Here is a 22,454-nt window from a genome sequence, read left to right on the forward strand (position 1 = left end):
GTTATACATTTTACAATTATATGAATATAAATCTCCTCTCAGCCTTGATTAGGAACTTCACCTAAAAAGCTCAGCAGTGACACCTCTGATTTGCATTTGTTTTTATTTTTTTAAAGTGTGCCTTACCCCGGAGAATTGTGCATCAATGGGGCTACAGAAAGTTGATGTGGGGGTGGTGTCATCTGATTGGCCCATTCTGGGTTCATGTTAAAATAATTTGGTTTGGTTTGAATGTACAATGAAGGAATAGCAAATCTGTTGCCCACAGGGCTAATAGCAACTTCTGTTTGAAGCAAATTGATTATCAAAAGCAGGCACATGGACTACAGAGAAGCAAAGATCTTTTGAGTTAGTGCAATCAGATACATTTTATGAGGGCATTTTCCTAAGAAGTCAAATGTGGTCCTCCTCATGATTCAAACGTTTTTTATTTTTTTTTAAATTATTTATTCTTATTATTGCAACATTGTTTATTCAGTTTTGTCGGAAAAGAATACCCTCAAATAGTGTGCTCTTCAATTAACACAAAATACACTCAATTTGAGAATTACTTTTATTTCCATTCCAATACATACAATATCAAATACTGAATTTCTAAGTTATTTACAAATTCTATAGGTACAGTGTATAACATACATATGCCATAGTACATGTACTGTACACTTACTATAGCATATGTATGTTGGGTTTAAAAGGAATTGTTTTACATACATATTTTGAACATCTGACTGTTCAATATTACAATCACTCTATTACTGATACGTATTATCAACTTTGCGCTACATGCAAATTCTTGAGTTTCCACACGAGGGCAGTGCTGCAACACTTTCAGCAAGGTGATCGAAATATGAGCGAAAAGTCGTCGGCAAGTTATTATTTTTTTCAAATCAACCTATTCCACTAATGCATTTGTAGAGTACATGATAGCTTCCACACGTTATACTAAATATTCTTCCAAAATAAATCAGTGTAGCTTCCCTCTGGGTGTCCAACTCCCTCCGCCTCCTGCTCTTCCGAGCAGAGGAGGAAGAACCCTCAAACCTCAACCCAGTCAAGTGAACAACAAGCCCGGCACGGAAGAAATTGTATAGGTGGGTGATTTCTCCGCTCTGATTTTAAGCGATCGCGTACTTGCGGGTAGTTTATCGGATCTGTTTTCGGAGCAATTGCGCCAGCGCAATTCCTCGATTTCCTCTTTGCGTATTCTCAACGCACCGTGCGAGCTCACTTGTTCCCGAGACTGCGGGTCGATGTCGATTTTGGACTCTGAGCGTAGTAGGCTTGTAGAGGCCCGAAACGACATCGCAGGGAGTTGCAAATTATGTTAAAACCAGTGTAAGACTTCCAGCGAAACGGTCATTGATCTTTCTCTGCGTGTGTCAGTATTTAAGGCGTGCCGGGAAAGAAAAAAAACATCTTCAGTTCTGGTGACGTGTTTTGCTTGAACTGTACTCTTAGCAAGCTAAGCTAAGAAGCTAACGTTGAAGTTTAGTGAGTTCCTGTCGACTACTATCAAGTGTCTTCTTTTTTTCTTCCCCTCTGTACTGTAAAAACACGAGTATACCTATATATTATATACAATTGTTTTAATAGCAATGGAACGCCAATGTCTATTTCCTTAATGATTGGTGACAACTGTCACCATTTGTAAAATTTCCACCTTCATGGTCATTTTTTGTGGTGTCAGAAATGAAGAAAATACAGCTCTTTTCAGGCTACATTGCCTTTTTTAGTCGTTTATTTACGAGGAATGTGTGTGACATTAGAGGACACGGAAGTAAAATGACTAGCTGACATTGCCGATGACTATAAAGTTCTTGGTCAAAGTCCAGTTCCGTCTGCCTGTGAGCTGACACAATGCCATGGTGATTTGATCCCCCCAAAAAACTCGCCTCTCTTTGGTGTAAACGAGTTATGGTTGGACTTGAAAAGCTTCAAATGTGTTCAAAGGTGTTGCCAGCCAGGTAAAGCAGGAGTGGTTGCGAGAAAAGTAAGAGAACCTGTTGTGTTGGTCTGAATGGGGTGTGGCAAAATAACAGGCATGTTTCCATTCATTATTTAGAGTCCCTCTGCATAGGCTTGTACCTTCTCAATTTACAGTGGGATCAGTAGGGATTTGATCTCACTTGGTATTGAGCACGGTGGTATCAATGGTTCAATTCTGCCATGTGTTAAATCACAGGTGTCAAAGTGACTGCCCACTGGCCAAATCTGGCCCGCCGCATCATTTTGTGCGATCCGAAAATAAAATCATGAGTGCCGACTTTCTGTTTTAGGATCAAATTCAAATGAAGATTATAAATGCATGGCGGCCTGGGGTGATGAGTGGTTAGTGCGTCGGCCTCACAGTGAGGGATCTGGGTTCAGTTCCAGGTTGGTCTACCTGTGGAGTTTGCATGTTGTTCCCGGGCCTGTGTGGGTTTTCTCCAGGTACTACGGTTTCCTCCCACATTTCAAAGACATGCATAGAAGGCTGATTGGACACTCTAAATTACCCCTAGGTGTGAGCGTGAATGATTGTTTGTCTCCTTGCGCCCTCCGATTGGCTGGCCAACATTCAGGGTATCCCCTTTCTCTGGCCCAAGTCAGCTGGGATAAGCTCCAGCACCCCCTGTGAGTGGGGATAGAGCTGTTCAGAAAATGAGATGAGATTTTGTAATATATTTCCTGATTTTTCCCTTATCAAATCAATAATTGCAATTTTTTAATACATTTTTTCTTTTGTGTGTTTTGTCCAAAAAGCGCTTTGTAAAATCTAAAAATAAAAATATAAAAATATTTTCAGTTTTCCACTTTAATATTGAACATAATTAAAAAAATATATTTTGTTTCCTTTTGAAATGAAAAACATGATTAAAGGACGCTTTCCCTTACTAAGAAAAAAAGCTCAAATAAAAAATCTGAATATTAGTGCTTTTAATCCAGTTCTTTTAATCCGATTTCGGCAGAAAAAAAATCTCAATATTATAAATAAAATGGTCCGGCCCATGTGAAATTGAGTTGACGTTAAAGCGGCCCCCGACCCAACCCGAATTCGAGACTCTTGTGTTAAATCAATGCGGGGAATACATTACGCACAGGGTTCAAGTTGCTTAATTTTGCTCAATGTGGTATGGACATGCCCCGTATGTTACCCAATAGCCTACATGTTTGACTGTTTTTACCTGCTGGAACAGAGCTGCCAAAGAGTAGGGACAGGTATGAACAAGCCCCTTTGTTCAGATACGTCCACACAGTTTCATTTGTGTATGGGGTTTTCTATGCACAAGAACTTATTCTCATTTAAGTAGTCCCTAAAGATGGAAATCTGCTTTTCAGGCTGATGTTTTAGGCAGGGCTATCATTTGTGAGCCTCAGTAATAACGGCCTTTCATTGCAAACCATGGGTGTGTCTCTCCCTCTCAAGCTGGCGTTTTTCTTTGTCGCTCCTCCTTCTATGTCTGGTGTCCTAGGTTATCTCCCTTCCGGTCTCCCTTCCAAAGGTTGCAATGTGTGGTTTTATTTGACTAGCGATCACGTCATTTTGCTCTGCAAGTGGGAGGAAAGCGTGATGAGTCTCGTTCATACCAAGTGCTTTTTCGAAAGCTGTGTGAGCTAAAGGTTTCTGGTTTCCTGCATTGCACTTTTTTCCTAATGCTCCCGCTTTGGGTGTTTGATTACGTCTTTTCAGTTTCTTCCGAATTTATTGTTTTATGAGTTTCAACAAACGGTTACACCAAAATTTTAAGTCTAAACATTTTACTAGAGTGACATCTTTGATAGTCTGTCCCGATTTACATGAATTTTTGGCTCTAGTATAATGGATTTAGAATTTCTAACATGCCATTTTTCTATTTCTCTTAAGGTATAGGGCTATATTTGTTTAATAATGAAGAACTTGTAGTGACCCTTTATCTTAGGGTGATTAGAGAGATAAATAAATCTAGCCAATGAAATGACTACTTTGTTATGTAACATTTTTTTGTCGGTTAACGACTTTTTACATACCGCTTTGTTAGTAATCAAACTGTTTCAGAGATGCCATTTGATGGAATCTTAGTTGGCATGTCTCAAGTTTTAATGAAACTTTTAGGCATTTTGAAAAGTCTGTTCTTACAGTTTGAACTTGACTTTCATATTTGCTGGTTTTTTAGCTCACTTGGTGCTATTGATAAAATAACAAATGTTACACTTTAGCCAAGAAGACCCTTGCAAGTTGTTTTTTTTTTCATAGAAATGCTAACACATCCCCAGGCCTTAAGAAACATAGCTGGGTTTTGTTGTCATCAAGAAGGAGCTCACTTTCAACAGGTGTACGAATTGTACTACTTGTGGGGGTGAAAATATACCCGTTTCTATCCTAATGTGAGACAGTTTTGTTATTTGTGCTGCAAAATGCCTCTGAGGAGTGATTATTTTGCTCTGCTCTGACTCTTCCTTGTGGCTACTTTCTTTGGTGCGATTGTTTCCAGTGAGCCACTGTCAAGGATAAATGCTTGCATTGATAAGAGAATTGAATTGAATCAGGCACTATCAGCTTTATCAGACAAATTAAAGCACACATATAGAACAAAGGGATCACTCACTGTCCCTGTAATGTGAGGTCACTGTGTAAACTGGTCACTGTCCTCAGAGGCACAGAGACTGTTTAAGAGGGTGTAATCTGTCATCTAGTTGTTTTTGTTGTTTTTCTTCTTCCTATCTTTCCTATAGTTGTATATCTGTCAAAGAAGTAAATTTTTACATTGGCGGGTGGTTTCCCTACTTGATATCTCTTCCAACAAGGTCATATCCATGTTATTATCCCTTGAAAAATCCTACTACGTTCTTTTATGGTATTGAGAAAACCAGGTGCTAATAGGTCTTGTGAATTTGACTACTGTGTGATTTTTCTGTCATAGCATTAAACTCCCATCCTCCTTGTGGAGTTCCCCAATGTCTGTCTTTGTAATCATATTTGCATGTGTTCGCTATGCCACCACCATACTGGAGACCACAGGGCGGGGAGGGAGATCATTGGATGAAGTCGGGATGGTAAATGCAGTAGTGGTTGGGTGTGTGCCAACGGCAACACGTGAAATGCACTGAGGCCAAATCTCTGTATGACAATTCAAATGAAGCTGTGTCAGCAGTGCACTTGGCCAACCTGCTGCAGCATTTCATCATTGCTTGACCTCTGCTGTGTTCGCGCAGTGTTCATGTTCCATTGTTATCAGGATGAGTGAGTTGATTTATAAAAATCAAGAGTATGTTACAATCTGGCGGATAATTTGAACTTGTTCTTTCACTTACAATGTTACCAGTGTTCAATCGACATCTGTGCTGCTTAGTGAATTTACGATGTACTGCTAGCAGAAACCATTAGCCTTAATGTCCAATACTGCCTTCGAAGTGGCTAAAGCCATTTATAATGCTGAAGAATGGACCTCTATTAAGTGGAGTGGAGTGGTTAGATATGGATAGTTACAGACATATAGATGTTTGTGGGACTTAGGTTTAAGAGGCTGTTCTCCTCTGTGTGAAAAACAAAAGGTCTGAGTAGCACACTTAGGTCCTGCTAGGACTTGAATGGTTTGGCTCTCTTCACAATTTACATCAACTGCAGTCAAGTCGCATAACAATAATTTCTTTGTTGCTTTCCGTCATAAAATTGTGCTGGCACATTCCTTCAAATTCCTTCATTTTTGAGAATGGGCTATTTTTTCCTTTTTGTCACTGTACTTTAATATAAGATAAACTTAATGATCTTTAAAATTAAGTAGGTGTTAGGGTGGTCAAAAGACGAGAATGGAATGACAACCCTATTAGGTCAGATTTCAACTTCTGAGACAGGATATGACATGCTCAATCTTACTGTGGAATGTATGACAATAGGTGGTGGCAGTCTGGTTTTGTGTGTCGCTTGGTCTTGTCCCTTAAATTTGTGGCCATGTCAAAGGACCCAAAGGGGAATTGAGCAGAAATAAAAAATAAAAAAAATGTCTCTAATCACATCACCTCAGATTACAGAAGAGGTTTACAATTCCAATGATAGTTCCTTTAGTTTTTTATGCCATGTTACTTTTTAAAGTTTTTGTATTGATCTCTTTTTTTTTTAATTGTTTTTTTTTTAATTTTAAAGATGGGAGAAGGACAAGCAAAAAAAAACATTTTTTCAAACCAGACTACAGACGGCGTTTAATCTAGTATGAGTGTCAATGAATTTCAATAATGATTTTAATTTATCAGTTTGAGAGCCAAGATCATGTCACTCAATTCTTAACGGGTGTTTGAAGGAAGTGCCTCCAGGTCTCATTTGCTCTCTTATAAATGAATGTACCTGCGAAGGATATTTTATCTACTTTAAAACATTTTTATGCGTTTTTAAAAAGCAGTTTGCAAAACAGTGATGCCAAATTGATTGTCTGTCCTGCTATACACAATTAATTGCAAATGGTCAAAATGATAAAAGATGCAAGTAAAACGACAGATATTATTGAATACACAAAATAAATCATTTTAAATGGTACTTTACATCAGTCAACGACGCATAATTGTGTCCTATAGCTACTATGCACATTTTTTTGCACAAGTTTGCTGAATGATCACAACCTTGTTTGGACTGCTTAGTACCAAACTTTATGTGTACTGACCATTTGGCACGACTGTCTTTTTCTAAAATGTTGTCCTTAAATTATAAATTCCCACAAAATAAACCACTTTTGACATTTGGATGGTGAAAGATTTTTTTCATTGCCAACTGAGAATGTGTTGCTTACACTTTCCCCCTTCACACTTTTACTGCTTCCTTGGAATGAAGTGCTAACAAGCTTCAGTTTAAAATGTTTTGTACCATCTTACCACACACGACATCCATTTGTTTCTAACATTTTGAGCAGGAAAGTAAGGGGATTCAAATTCATCCAGTTCCAATGCATGCTCGGCTCTCCAATTTTCGGATGGGTTGCAATTCACTCAAGTTTTGTTTGCAAATTCCCTCATTAACACTCCTTAAATATTTCATGCTATTAACTGCTACTTCAAATTCCTTCCTTTCTATCATTTCTGTGTGAGTTCGTATTGGTGATTTAGCGCTAAAGATTCACTTGATCAGTACGCCCATTTTCAGTTGTTTGTGGGATCTGACCTTCTTCCCTTTTTACGTGGGTGATTTGTTTCTTTGATTCCTGGTGATGGTTAAATCCCTCTCGCTTTTCGGTGTTGACCCTGTCCTTTCCTTTCTTCTGCTTTGCTCTTTAGTGTGTGAATGGAGCAGTGTGCGAGTACGGCCTCCCTGCTGGCCTCTGTGCGGGAGCAGGAGAGGCAGTTTGAGATGCTGAGTCGAGCTCTGGAGGATGAGCGGAGGTCGTGCGCCGGCACTTTGCCCCGCCCCCTTCCCAACATGCAGGTAACATTGTGTATTCCTAGCTCCCTTCCCAAGCCCAAGGCGCATTGCTGTCTCCTAATATGAGAAAAAAAAGCTTTAACTGCCATGCTTAACATTACCCCAGGTTTCATTTTTTATTGGAGCTGTCATTTCCATCTGTAAGGAAAGCTGAAATAAAGAGCACATCTGTTAGACAATTTATACTTAGTTGTGGTAACCACATTAACATGCTATTAACCAATAGCTGCCTTCTCCAAAATGCGATCTTCATGGTTAAAACACATGCAAATTCCCTGGTTTTCAGCATTTGCAAATAATGCAAAAAATTGAAAACAATGCGCCACATGTGACAGAAATACAAGACAAGTGCACTTTTTTTTTACTATGTTTTCAGTTAGCAGCTTAGCGGACACACTCCTTGTGAACGGTTCAAAATGACAGCACGTCATGTTTAACATGCGAATGCAGATGTCTGCAGTTAGTCTCACATATTTCAGATTCTACACTAAGATAACTTTAAAAAATGCAAGAATGTGTTTTGCAAGAAATGGAATCATTTGTTTTCAAATTTCCCAACATGCACTTTGATGACACTCATTTTTGATCAAATCAATGTTTTTGATAGGCTCTAATTGACAGAAAAAAAATATGGCGTTGGGTTTTTCATCCTAACTGATATGATATGTAATGCAGTGTAAAAATAAATCATTTATTTTTCATACCGTTTGCGTTTTATTTAAAAATAAACATTTTGCTTAAGTCATTTATTATCATATATTGATTAATTTGACTTTTTATCTTTATTTTTTTAATACAAAATCCGTATTTTGTGCAATGTTTCTTTCTAAACTTTGAAATCTACAGTATTTTAAAACTGTTGTAACAACCTGGTGGTTTAGAAGTTGGACTTGAGGTAACTTTGTTGTATTGAGGGCAAGCAAATTTAACCTGTTGCTGTTCTTATCTTGGCTCTGTTTGTTTACATACCCCAAAGGCTTCAGCATATCTCTGTCACCCTCATTCCAACAACATGTTCCCACACACGCATTTACCCAACATTTTTGTACAAATCGATAATATTCCTGATATTCTAATGCCATTTTTAAATGAATATTTATCATTTGTTTTAGGTTTCAAAATGTTATGGGTGTTGCCCGTATTGCAGCAACTCAATTTTTGTAATTTGAAACTAGACAAACATCTTATCCTTAAATCATTTTACAAGTCTGGCTTTGTAGTACAGTAATACCTCAAATTTTTCGGATAATGTAGACCAAATCATGGCTGTGCTAATTGAAAAACTGCAATAAAATCCCCACCTCGTTCCACAGTGCCGTCCTGCCGATAAAGGCAACGAGTCCGCCGTAACGTCACCCAGGGCGTGCCCTTTGAAAGATATAGAAATTCAATTTTTAGAATTCTGAAGGACTCTTTGGGCTTTTAAGTTGTCAAGATGTGTTTACGTGTGTATGTAGGCATATTTACCCAGCTGCCAAATGTTTTTTCTTCGCCCACTTATCCCAATGGAAAGTCTATGCATGTCTTATCTTTTCTTTCTTTTTTTCCCCAGTTTTGCACATATGCCATGCAAAATTGGTATGCCTTTAATAATTTTCAAAGGGTTTCAGGCTATTTAGGTATCTTAGAATGAGTTGGAACTAAAGGTGTTTAAAAAAAAAAATTGATTATGCGCTATATTTCATTTCATGATTATCGTATCTATTAAAAATGGTTGAAATAAACAATTGGTGGATACGCATCCACTAGTCGGAAAGCAGTCAACTCCGTTCCCATCTAGAATGCTATACATCTTTTAAGGCGTAGGTGTCACGCATTAATTATTAAATGGAATGGAAAGATAAAAAAATCTAAACATTCAGTCCATTGATAAACATTACAAGCATGTAGCTCCAAATACTCACAAATTCTTAGAATACATGTGATTCATGTATGTTAATTCTTTCAACAAGTTTTAATTATGTTTTCTGCTCCTCATAGAACGGCCGTCTCCCCTGTGATGCAGACATAGAGAGGCTAACACTTAACGAGGGTTACATCAACGGGACACATCATGTGAGAACCATTGGCATTGGCAAACTACGGCCCGCGGGCCACACACGGCCCGTTAGGCTTTTTAATCTGGCCCGCCGACATTGTCCAAATAATGTTTTTTTTTTCCCAAGATGGCTTTTTTTAAAATTACATTTTAATGTTTCTTAAAATATTCCTTTTTACTTTACTTTGTACTTTATACTTTTTACTTTATTGATGAGTGATGAGTATGTTCATACTTTAGTCGTTTTTTTCTGTTTATGGTTCATATGTACTGTTAACAAAAGTAGTTTTTTATATGAACTGTATCTTGTGCTGACCCGGCCCATCTGTCAAATTTTTAAAGTCAATGTGGCCTCCGGGCCGAAAAGTTTGCCCACCCCTGATTTAAAGCATTCCATTATTAAATAAGGTTGGTTGCTTTTTTTAAATGTATTTGTACAGTTCAGGATGGAGCCTGGTCAGGTGGTACATGAGACATACACAATGGAAGAGCCCCAGGAGTCCAACCCTATGGTTTCTGTGGAAACCAATGACGATGGCACCACAAAACGCACAGAAACTACAGTAAGATATAAACAAATGAGTGTGTCCTATGGATGTGTGGCGTTGTATGTCATTTGTAGAAGTGTGCTTTTCCCCTCTAATTCACGTTAGTTTGTCCAAATCTGTTGTATTTACACGTTATGAGTATTAACGAACTACCCATATCCACCCTGCCTCTTTTACTTTAGGTAAAAACAGTGGTAAAGACCACCAAGACTCGCACAGTTATCCCCTCAATATCTGACACACTTTCCTTGGATGGTGGGGGCTCAATGACGGGAATGGGAGCCTACATTCCACCCGTAGACCGGGGTTACAGACAGGCACCTGGAGTAGGTGTACCTATGGAATACCCCACCCACACTGTGCCCCGGAATTACCAATATGGACCTTCGGCTGGTTATGATGACTACCGTGTTGCTCCCCCATCTGAAACATATGCAAGCCTCACCAGGGGTGCTCGCATGGACGATCGCTACAGGTAGCACACCGAAAGTCTGTAACGGTCATCATTTACTTTTGACTTGTATCTTAATTCTGATTCCTTTTTAATTGAGATTTTTCATCTCTCAATTGTCTAATTAGACCAGTCCATGCAGATGGGTATCGAACTCTGGACCCAAGCTACAGAGCACCCAGTAGGGGACATCTAGATCCTTATGCTGCCCAACCACAGGTTTGAGTATCAATTTTCCATCTTAATGTGTACCATATAATTGCATATGAATTTGAATGCAACCCTATTGTCAATTTAAAGCGTGTTGTATGTTTACCACAAATGAGTTACTTCTACAAGTTTTACTACTTTGCAATGTTTCAGCTACAATTACACATTGCTTCTGTCTTTTATGCGTTTATAGAGGTATAATTTTTATTTTAAGCATTCTTACCCCCTTTAAGCCTTTTAATTGATGATCCCTGTAAATCACAAACTGTAACTGACATTGATTGACAGGGTTAAGCCAAGATCAGAAGTCAAATGCAGGGTTAAATTCCTGTCATTTTTAAATTTCCTCTGTTTTTAGGTTGGACGAATGGGAAGCTCAGTGGAGTTATCCTCAATTCCAAGGTTTGCCCCAGATCCATATGGAATGGAGGATGATCGGCGAAGCATGGGCTATGATGAGGCTGACTATGGCATGGGACATCCAATGCACTACAGTACTGTGCCCCGCAACCAGCATGGTTTTCCTCAAGGCCCGCCACGTAGAACTGGGTGAGTTGTATATGCCATGCAAATCTTTACTTTCTATAATAATTTATTCTTAATGTGTCATTTGTGTGTGTATGCTTATCTCGCTGCTGTTTTTTTTCTTCGTCAGGAGTTACGATGGCACTCTGGATGGTGATATGAGTGGTCCCGGGGACGTGTACTATTGGGGAGGAGGTGTCCCAATGGCACAGGGTGAAAGAGGAAGCATGGCTTCATTGGACAGCACTCTGAGGAAAGCCCCAGGCCCAGGTGGCTGGCGTCAACCAGACTTATCAGAGGTTGTTGCCATGCTCAACTACCGTCTGGATCCAGTCAGAAGCAATGCTGCTGCATACCTGCAGCATCTCACTTATAAGAATGATAAAGTAAGCTCAGCATGTACTATCATTCATACTTAATCGATCGTGCTAAAAGAGACTATATGGTAAATCCAGTTCAAAAATCAAGTTAGAAATCCATGTCTTCAATCGTGACCGGATTAGAGGTTTATTTTTTGTCACTTCTTTTCTACTCAACCGTGAGTGCACAATATAAGTGTGCTACTTTTATTTTCAGGTGAAGTCAGACGTTCGACGTATGAAAGGCATTCCGGCGTTGGTATCGATGCTGGACAACCCAAACAAAGAGGTAAATTTATTTTCTATTCTATTGTCTTTCAGTAATTATGAATGTTTGCCTTGTATGGTTACATAAGCCTTTGGGTGTTTTGGTAGGTCATCATTTTCTCCAAATATAGTTTATCAAAACATTCTGTGATATTTCAAATTTAATTTAGTTTAAGATGTGACAGACTAATACGAATGTAAGTTTGAGTAATCACAACACTGTGCGAACTCTGCTATTTAGAGGAACTGAATATATTATATAGTATACACTATAAGATAAATAGATGGAGTAATGCTAAAGGGCTGCTGTATGTCTGATAGGTGTTGAATTTTGGGCATTTAGTTTAGGTTTTTGTAATACTGGATTTTTTTTTTTGTGATTTGTTCTCACACTTGGCTATCTGATAAACTGTGTATGTCACAGGTTCACTATGCCGCTTGTGGAGCGTTAAAGAACATTTCATATGGCAAAGATCCAGACAACAAAATAGCCATCAAGAACTGTGATGGAGTGCCAGCCTTAATTAGGCTTCTGAGGAAAACCCATGACCAGGACCTTACTGACTTAATCACAGGTTAGCTACACACAGTCAGCACATCTGAATGTAAAATGTAAGTTTCTTGGGAGTTTAGATTTCTATCAAAAATCTTTAATGTTTCAGGGACACTCTGGAACCTGTCATCTCATGACTCTGTAAAAATGGAGATTGTGGACCACGCTTTACATGCCCTTTCTGATGAAGTGATAGTGCCTCGTTCTGGCTGGGGGCCTGGGAGCAATGATGGTGGAGGGGAGGAAAACTGCAAGCCTAGGCACCTGGAGTGGGAAACAGCTCTCACCAACACAGCGGGTTGCCTGAGGTATGAGGGGAAAATAAAAAATATTAAGGTAGCATTGCAGAACAAATAAACCGTATCTTTAAAAAATAATAATAATTTATTACACCTCTTTGAATACATTTTTCTTTATGCCAGTGTAGTTTGTATATATGTAACTTAACATCTTTTGGTGGGGATATCTCATTTTACAACGTGCACATCTGTATATGTGAACAAATAGTTTTTTTTTGTCAAATTTGGTAGGCTCCGGTTTAAGTCAGGTGTCTCTTTTGTTCATTTTACATTCTTGTCACTTAGATTCATATTTTCAATTGATCAATTCTGTGCTCCATTTACCTATTAATTATTCATTTCTTTCCCATTCCTCTTCTTGTAAACTATCTACCACACAGAAATGTGAGTTCAGAGAGAAGTGAGGCAAGGCGAAAGCTCAGAGAGTGCACAGGATTGGTGGATTCTCTCATGTACATCGTTCAGTCCCAGATTGACTGTAAAGATGTTGACAATAAGGTAGTCTTTTCAAAATACCACTTATCTTACGTGTCTATTCTGCAAAAAATATATATATTTACTAAATATTCGCATCTTCATACAGCTTATAGAGAACAGTGTGTGTCTGCTGAGAAACCTATCTTATCACGTCCATCGTGAAATCCCCGGGTGTGAGCGGTACCAAGAAGCTGCACCTGTCAACCAGGGCCCGGCCCCGTCCAGCCAAAAGGGTGGCTGTTTCAGCTCACGCAAGAGTAAAGGTATGTTTTCCTGAGAGATTTAATACATCCAATCAGTTTAAGGCCAACTTTCATGATGTTCCTCCTGACAAGTGAGTCTCAGCCTATGGGGACACACGTCCGTCCAAACAAAACTACAAGTTTACACAGGAATGTTAAGAATGTAAGCGAGAGGTCATCCATTCCAGTTGGTGTTTGTGTTTCATTGACAGCATTGATTTTCTAAAGGGGTTGCGGTTACTAAAGCCGATGAGACCACATGCAATTTAGCATGCTGTTCCCGTTTGCAAGGGATAAGAACATACACGATCCTAAATGGGTAATTCTCAGTGTGGTCAAAGTACCAGAGGTTGTACGGGAGCTCCCTGTTTTGTTAGACAAATGAATTATTGACTTAAGCTCAGTAATGCTATACATAAATACATTATATTTGCTTTTAATCAATTAGTGTTTATTCACATATTGAAGTTTTTAATCTATATTTTGACGTTAGGTGCAAGTTGAGTCTAGTTCATAGCTAGCTATTCTATGCCTTTTTTATTTATTTATTTTTTAAAAAGGTTCAACTATGTTTATTATTTTTTTTAAATATAAACTTTCAAAAACATTGCATGTGATTCATGCGATACATAGGCTGTTGATAATCTATTATAACATTTTATTGTCCTTCCATTGCCTTCATCTTTATGTCTGGCATCTTAAGCTGCCAATTCTGGTGTGTGGATTCATGGCTGTTGGGCAGTTGTCAAATTGGGATCCTAAATTATGGATCGTTTCCCTTTGCTTAAATGCTTCTGTTCATCAGTCCTCCTTTTATTCCTTCTCTGATCCTCTCAACTTTTTCTCTCCCTTTCGGCGCTGGGCTTCAGATGAGTGGTTTTCCAAAGGTAAGCTCCTTAACGTGGTGTAACTCTGCTTCTTTACCAGTCATAGTAGTCACTGTAGCAGTAGCAGTAGGAGTAGTTAACAGATAGTGTTTTCCTTTTACTAATACTCAAATCATCTCTTAAAAAAGCAACACCGAATTTACTAACAATGAATGAATGCACGAGTCGTTTGTTGGTCTAATAGTCTATAACTTTAATGTATTTTCCAGGAAAAAAAGATGATGAGGATGTAGCTACAGACACAATAGACATTCCTAAGAGGACCACACCTGCTAAAGGTAACCCCAGTTTTAATCATCATGGTTATACTGTTTTGTTTACCTCTTTGAACTCATTCTTTTGTCCTGCATTACACCCTCAAATTTGTGGTACTATGTTTTCCATCTCTTTATGTGATCTGCCCTCCCCCCTCTGCATTGTAGGCTTCGAGCTGTTGTTCCAACCGGAGGTGGTCCGCATCTATACCTCCCTGCTCAAAGAGTCAAAGAACCCCACCGTTTTGGAGGCCTCAGCTGGAGCTGTTCAGAATTTGTGTGCTGGGCGATGGACGGTACGTATTTTTGAACAAGCACTTCATTTCATATCACTACACACAAAATAAGAACAAAAAAGTCTAAATTATGGATCATAATCTGGTCTGATTTATTTTCACTTGAAATGATTTGAGCAAGGAGCCAAGGATGTTTATGTAGTACAAAAATTCTGTGTCCATTGCATTACAGTTGGCATATCGAAACTGTTTTTTTATTTTTTTAACAAATTTTGTTCAAAACACAATTTCAGGATAAACTCCAGTAACATTTCAATACGGTAGTTAATTGTGTTAGTGCTAATTTATTTATTTATATCTAGTAGAGATACAAATAAGAAAATGTGCATCCCACAGCTTCATCATTCCAAAATCATAAATCATACTAAAGAAAAAAAAAAGTCCATGGCCTTACTGTAACATCTTCCTTCATATTGTGTATTGAAAATATATCTGTATTTGTGCAGTATGGTCGTTATATCCGTGCTGTACTACGCCAAGAGAAAGGTCTGCCCATGATGACTGAACTACTGGCCCACGGCAATGATCGAGTGGTTCGAGCGATGTCGGGAGCTCTCCGCAACCTGGCTATTGACGCTCGTAACCGAGACCTATTGGGTGGGGCTTGCATCTCCCTACATTAAAGGGCTCGACTCCTCAATTAAACTTAAAATAGACACACAAGTGACATATTGTTTTGCTCATGTGCTGTTAGGTAAACACGCAGTGCCTCACCTAGTGGCCAACCTTCCCGGTGGTGGTCAGAGTCAACCTGTGCGAGCACTGTCAGAAGCAACAGTCGTGTCTGTGTTGAGTACACTTCAAGAGGTGCTAGGCTCGAGCCTGGAAGCCGCAAAGACTCTTCGAGCCTCACAAGGAATTGAGAGGCTGGTCCTCATTAACAAAGATGGGTAGGTGTCGTTATAGGACTGTAGAAACAAGTAGGAAATGATGTCTCATAGCTTTTTCTGTCTCTGGCATCACCAGTAATCGTTCAGAGAAGGAAGTGCGTGGAGCTGGGCTCGTATTGCAGACTGTATGGGGCTACAAGGAGCTGCGGCGCACTTTGGAAAAGGATGGTTGGAAAAAGACTGATTTTATGGTCAACCTCAACCCTCCCAGCAACAACATTAGGACCAATGGAGGATATGAGGATAGCACTCTGCCGCTTATAGACAAAGGTCAGACAGCAAATGGTACTGCACTCTTTTTTTTCTAGATTAATGAACCAAAACTATTTGAAATACACTTTCGATCCATTGCTGTTTCCTTGCATAAACCCACACATAATTAAATAAAACTCACACCACCCACGTTTGTATCCCTTTCCCTGTAATATTATGGCTGGTTAAGTACTGAAACTTTGTGTGTTCAAAGAGGTACATTGCTTTTTTTTTTGCCTTTGTTCAGGTGCTAAAGGTGAAAGAGAAATGATTCCAATGAATGACATGGGCCCAGGCAAGTGTTGGATTTACACAAACCTTTTCATCATCTCAAAGCAATTCAATTTACTAGTAGTTTCATCATTATGGCATTTAATGACAAACACACTACTCCCATCAGATGCCTACTCCACACTGGACCAGCAAGGGAGAAGAAACACTTTGGAAAACACAGTCGAACCTGTTCATAAGGATGCAGTACAGGTATTATGCCCTAAAAATGAACTACATTTTCGAGCCAACAAATAAATCATTAAAGTCCAAATATAACATAATACAATATAAATATATAGTACTTGACAAAAGAGTTTTGCTATTATTGCTCTTTTAAATATAATCTGACATTTGATTCCCTTTTGAAGTGGATGGAAAAGAATAGTGTATTTAAAAGTTGTACATTAGCAAACTGATAAAGGTTGACACTGTCGGGAAAAAAGTTCAACTTGTTTTTCACCTCATCAGTACTTTGCAGTACATGCAAAAGTTTTAATGTAGGACCCCTGAATATCACACATTAGCTCTTGAGGAATTATAAATCTGTTTGGGCAAAATCACTTAAACAGAATCACATCCACTTAGCTATTTAGATCCATTAATTAAAATAGTATTGCGGAATTGACTTTGAGTGTGCATAGTTGTGCATGATTCACAAGCTAGTTCCCTCATTAGCACGGGAAACTTAACTGGGAGACAAGACCTATGCTCCCATACGCCCACAGAAAGCATGCCTCTACACGTCTTCGTGGTGCACTTGATTTATCCTTCCCTGGGATATTTTGGTCAATATGCAACGTGAATTACAAACTAACAAACACGAACGACCCTTTTCTTCTGTTAATACCGGTATTTCTCAATCCCCTCAAATATTGTTTTCATATATATTAATTTCAAAATAACAGATATAATAACACAATCATAGATATGTCTTTCAAAACAACAACAACTGAAATCCACACAGTGACAGACATGCATTCCCCCTGTCGCTAACAATACAGTATATTCTTGTTTTTGCTCTTTCCTTCACTCTTTTCTTTTCTGCCACTAATTTTCTCTGGGGCTTTTTCTTCATCAAACATTCCTTTTTCTATCTCCCAGGGAGTGAGTTTTGGGGAGAGGCAGGCTTCTATGCCTCTAATGGATTCTTACGATGGTTAGGCTACACCCACTAAGTGCATGCCAGCGCATGGTATCGGTATGTCTGTCTCGCAGGTAGCTGCGTTCAACTCTATGCATGGCTTTTATTTTCCCTCCGTCATGTCAGCAACACGCTTCCATTGTTCAGTGTTGTAGTAACTGTTCTCGAAAGTTGTTTGTAATGTTGCATGGAATATTTTTTTTTTTATTAATGAAATGCAGATTTTTTCTAAATATGTTATTCTGGCAATTCATGTAATCTTTGTACCTTTTCCCTTACAGAAAAACTGATTATGTGCATCACAAAACGACATCCTCCCGCCCACTGCCCCTGCTAAACTGACAAAGGGACCAGAACACTACAAATGGGACAGACCACAAGGCCATTTTTCTACTTTTCCCTGTCCTCCTCATGCTTTTGCAGCATATTTTCTCTCTCAGTGACATTCCTTCTTTAGCAGCTGACAAGCCAATGACATCCCATTAAAGAGTGGATTAGAGATATGGCTATATGACAAAAATATTGTGACATTTTTGACCATTTTTAGCGCACCGAGTCCCTTAAACTACAAAACAAAGAAATGTATTGTCTGACAAAGACCCAAAGAACTTTGTACCATGGGGAGAAGAATGCTTAACTACACTACAGCTTCCCTGCGAAACACTAAGACCCGATTTTTGAATGTTGGTATCAGAACATGACATGGGAGAAATTGTATATGAGTGTTTAAAAGAAATTGAGGGGAACAATATTAATTGAGGTGACTCCCTTTAAAGGTTCATGCCTCCAGAAAGAGCTGTTATTGTTGCAAAACTGTTATTTGATTGACCTTGATACATTAATTCCTCTTTGTTTTTTTGCTCTGTGCTGTATGACATGTACATGTGCCAAATAACTATGCCGTTGCTTCAACTGCCATCTGCCGTTACTGACATCTATTAACAGTGATAATCCATCATCTACGTCTAATCCAATATTTTTACTCGTGAAAGCCCATTACATGGTCCTTGGGGATGCTGCAATTTCAGTATTTGATATCAATATGAATATAATATTTTGGGTATTCTAAGATTCATTGAATAAGAACCATCTTCACCTTGAGAAATTTGATCAATTGAGCTATTTACTGCAAATTCTTTACATTTGTTATGCAGCCGAAGCAATTTTTTTTTGCAAGTCTCTATTCTGAATGTTTAATACAGAATTGTTTCTGTGTTTGTTTGGGCCAACTGGAGTGCCTTGATTCCTCAGGACTGGTATGATGGGCGTGTCAAACCATAATGTGGCTAGTAATCACTCTGTCATATTATGTGTTCGCTTGAGTTTTGGGTTTTAACTGAATGGAACAATCTGTTAGTATGCATTGATTTTTTTAATTATTTCTTTGAAAACAATACACTTGTGCTCTCTGTATGTGGGCCACACAGTCTACATGCTTTTAAGTCTACAAACAGGCATATGATGGGATAAGTTATCTTTTTTTTTGCCCATATTCTCAAGTTCTGCTCTTATTCTGGACAGAACAACACACTAGTGCAAAGAAAGATTGTAGATAATTTAAAGGTAAAAAGCACAATGTGATGTTTTCCTGTTTGATTGAGTTTTTTCATGCCAACTGCCTAATTTTCAAGTTGCCTTGAATTGTGGACTGACTTAAAAGAAAGGTGAATTGAATGGGATTGTGTTCAAGTAGGCGTACACCTAACATTTTTTTGTTAAATAAAGGAAGTTAAAAAAAGATAAAGCACATATAATAAATATATATATATATATATATATAAACACAAGAGAATATTTGTCAATTTTAATGTTTTTAATATTGATTTGGGTTTAATTGTTTTGGGTGCTCTGGGTGAACGCTTATGCAATCTGTTTTTGTTAGATTGAAAACCTGTCTTAATTAGAAGCTTAAAGCTCCACAATCTACATCTGTTATTAGCATTTTAAGGTTAAAAAAGATGGACTACACTTTAGTATCTCTGCCTTGGCTCTTAAAGTTGCACATTCTCATTTATGAATGAATTATGTAACTATGAATATTGTTTTTAATAAAAGATTTTCCAGCCTGCCTTTGTTGACACTATTATTGTACTGGGTTCAAATCCAGGTCATGTCTATCTTTGTGGAGTTTGCATGTTCTCCCTGGGCCTGCGTGGGTTTTTTCTGGATACTCCGTTTTCCTCGGACATTCCATAAAAAAACATGCATGGTAGGCTCATTGGACACTAAATTTCCCCTAGGTATGGGTGCTAGTGTGCATAGTTGTGTCCCCTCATGCCCTGTGATTGGCTGGACACCTCTGGCCTGGAGTCAGCTGGGATAGACTCCAGCACCCCCGTGACCCTAATGAAGATTAAACGGTTCTGAAAATGAGAAGAGATGTTCATGACCTAATGTTAATGTCAATGCCTGAGGTGTTTAATTGTATTCATTTATTTATTTACATACTGGTCTCGCCGTACAAAAAAAATACACTTTCCACCACCATAGAGGGCGCACTGTCCCTTTTTTGACAACTGCTTTTGAATTCAACTTTCTTGACGCCGGAAGTGGTGGCGGAAACTACATGCACGTGTATGCTTTTGACTTGAAGGTTACACTGTAGTCTCACCAACTCGTCAGTGAATTAGTCATCACGAAGGTTGCGGTCAGAAACACTGCGGCCACCACCTAAATCTACTCATGGATCCCATGAAAGCGCAGCAACTGGCGGCGGAGCTGGAGGTGGAGATGATGGCTGATATGTACAACCGGTAAATTCGAATTAAGCTAATGTGAGCTAGCGACTGCCGTACTGCACACCAGTCATTGATTGAATGATTGGAAACGACATCCTCATAAGAAATCAATTACCCAAACGCAGTGAATGCTCCAAAGTTATGCAGGATTTTTTTCTGTGTTTGGGTACTGGTCTTACTGGTGCAGACACCAGCACACGATTGATTTATTGACAGGCTTGTTAAACCGGAGTTTTCCTTTTTTATTATTCCAGATAACCAAGGAAAGTGAGTAGACTAGGTAGATATGTAGAAATCTGACAAATGCTTCCGGAGTGCTTTCCAAATAATCTTAAAGTAAATGAGAATAATATCATTAGAAATACTATTATTTTCTCATTGTATGAACTCTTTATCCTAAGTAGGGTCGCGGGGGGTGCTGGAGCCTATCCCAGCTGACTATTGGCCAAAGGCAAGGGGCACCCTGAATTGATGGCCAGCCAATCGCAGGGCACAAGGAGACAAACAACCATTCACACCCACACTCATACCTAGGGGCAATCTTGAGTGTCCAATCAGCCTACCATGCATGTCTTTGGAATGTGGGAGGAAACCAGAGTACCTGGAGATAACCCACGCAGGCCCGGCAGATCGTGCAAACTCCACACAGGTGGACTGACCTGGATTTGAACTCTGGTCAAATGCTCCTTTTGCGCGAAAAATACTTGAAATATTTATATCCCCAAAATTGTTTCTTTCCAGAATGACCAGTGCATGCCACAGGAAGTGTGTGCCCCCACATTACAAAGAGGCGGAGCTGACGAAGGGCGAGTCTGTGTGCCTGGACCGCTGTGTGGCCAAATATCTTGACCTCCATGAGAGACTGGGACGCAAGCTAACAGAGCTGTCTGTCCAAGATGAGGACATGATGAGGAAAGGAGCTGTCGGTAGCGGATAGCAACGCCGACAGCGGAAAAATATGCCGAACACTTTAAAAAAAAAAAAAAAAGGAAGAAAAATAAGCATAATAATGGCAATGAAATTAGCCTGGGTGGATGAACTTTCAACAGCAAATATTTCATTTTGGTGATGTCTGCTGGGAAATGCATCAGAATTTAACATAATCCTGGTACATTGAGCAGAACTATTAACGCCTTTAAATTGTTCATTAAAAATCAAACTGCCTCTCTGGATATAGACTAATACAGTAATCCCTCGAATATCGCGGCTTCACTACATCGTAGTTTTTTTTTGGGGTATTTTTTTGCTATGGTTATAAAAAATGTGAAAATCCACGCTGAAACTTGCAAATGGAAGCCATTTTCCTGTCCTCTGCTTGCTACTAGAACTCAGCACTGAAGTAAAAAAAATAATGTTCATAAAAATGAAAAAATCGCAAGCTGAAGCCACTCCCGTCCACCTCTTTCTACTAGGACTCGGCACTGAATTTTTAAAGAAAAAAGAAAGAAAAAAATATATATACGTATATGTATATATATTTTTTTAATAGGGCTGACGCTACTTTGCGTTTTTTGGTTTATCGTGGCCATGTCTGGTCTACATTGACCGCGATAATCAAGGGATTACTGTATGTTCAGCCTCACCTGGTTATGAAGTGTGAGGTAACGGTTTTTTATTTTAAATTCATTCAGTTGTATATATATTTTCATTTTTATAATACAGTACATGAAATGGATCGCAAACAGGCCTAGGTTTAATTAAAAATGTTCTAACCTTACAGTGTTAATCTAGATTTACTCATGAATTTTTCTTATTCGTATTCAACTTTTAACCGCACAAGGGTCATTGTCCTTGGGTCTCAAATTGTGATGTATTTAACTGTATAACCTCAATTATTAGCCACAAGTTCTCGAAAAGGGGTGGTAAACACGTGGCTCTTGAGCCGCATGCGGCTCACGGCTTAAATGAATGCGACTCATTGCTTCTTATCATATTTTGCATATAGTGGGGAAGAAAGTATGGTGAATAATATGTTTTAAATTGTGTTCGTGTGTGTGTCTCTTTGAATCTCGCATTTTAAAATGTTTGCTCTTTATCTCTAACTTTTTTTGCCACCCCTGATGTAGAATATAGTTTGCCAGGTCTAAAATGTCCTTAGTACCGTTATGCAAAAATGAGGAACTGTTTTTTTTTTTTTATTGAGTATGGAAAAGTTCCCCACGCATATGTGCTCACTGAACAGTTTCACATCTTGAATTTTGAATTATAAACATCAATGACACCTTACTCAGGTAGAGTTTTTACTCGAATATCGCGGTTAATTAAAAAAATCGATGTAAGGTCACGCCTATAATAACTTTCTTTTTTACAGTGCTAGTCCTAGTAGCAAGAGTGGCCTCCACTTACAAGTTTCAGTGTGGATTTTCAATTTTTTATGAACTTTAAGAAATA

General features: G+C 38.7%; 2 protein-coding genes across 7 annotated transcripts; both read left to right on the forward strand.

Moving 5' to 3' along the window:
* The first annotated feature begins 935 nt into the window (after positions 1 to 935).
* Positions 936 to 19,394, forward strand: ctnnd1 (catenin (cadherin-associated protein), delta 1). Of its 6 annotated transcripts, none has more exons than XM_077718579.1 (23): positions 936 to 1,091; positions 7,219 to 7,366; positions 9,344 to 9,418; positions 9,842 to 9,964; positions 10,132 to 10,424; positions 10,529 to 10,619; positions 10,969 to 11,159; positions 11,266 to 11,521; positions 11,712 to 11,783; positions 12,186 to 12,336; positions 12,424 to 12,622; positions 12,994 to 13,111; positions 13,197 to 13,353; positions 14,202 to 14,219; positions 14,429 to 14,497; positions 14,642 to 14,769; positions 15,216 to 15,366; positions 15,464 to 15,659; positions 15,736 to 15,944; positions 16,159 to 16,206; positions 16,312 to 16,394; positions 17,286 to 17,340; positions 17,607 to 19,394. In XM_077718579.1, exons 2-23 carry the CDS (start codon positions 7,226 to 7,228, stop codon positions 17,660 to 17,662), a joined length of 2,880 nt encoding a protein of 959 aa, XP_077574705.1. In that variant the 5' UTR covers positions 936 to 1,091; positions 7,219 to 7,225; the 3' UTR covers positions 17,663 to 19,394. The 6 variants fall into 6 exon arrangements, with proteins under 6 accessions (XP_077574705.1, XP_077574707.1, XP_077574709.1 ...); XM_077718581.1 differs by having other exon boundaries at positions 15,736 to 15,929; XM_077718583.1 differs by lacking the exon at positions 17,286 to 17,340.
* A 474-nt stretch (positions 19,395 to 19,868) lies between these two features.
* On the forward strand, positions 19,869 to 22,289 carry timm10 (translocase of inner mitochondrial membrane 10 homolog (yeast)). Its single transcript, XM_077719512.1, has 2 exons — positions 19,869 to 20,078; positions 20,805 to 22,289. The coding sequence occupies exons 1-2, from the start codon at positions 20,008 to 20,010 to the stop codon at positions 20,998 to 21,000; spliced, it is 267 nt and encodes an 88-aa protein (XP_077575638.1). The 5' UTR covers positions 19,869 to 20,007; the 3' UTR covers positions 21,001 to 22,289.
* The last annotated feature ends 165 nt before the right edge of the window (positions 22,290 to 22,454 follow it).

This window comes from Stigmatopora nigra, chromosome 6, assembly GCF_051989575.1.
Source record: "Stigmatopora nigra isolate UIUO_SnigA chromosome 6, RoL_Snig_1.1, whole genome shotgun sequence".
Lineage (NCBI taxonomy): Eukaryota > Metazoa > Chordata > Actinopteri > Syngnathiformes > Syngnathidae > Stigmatopora > Stigmatopora nigra.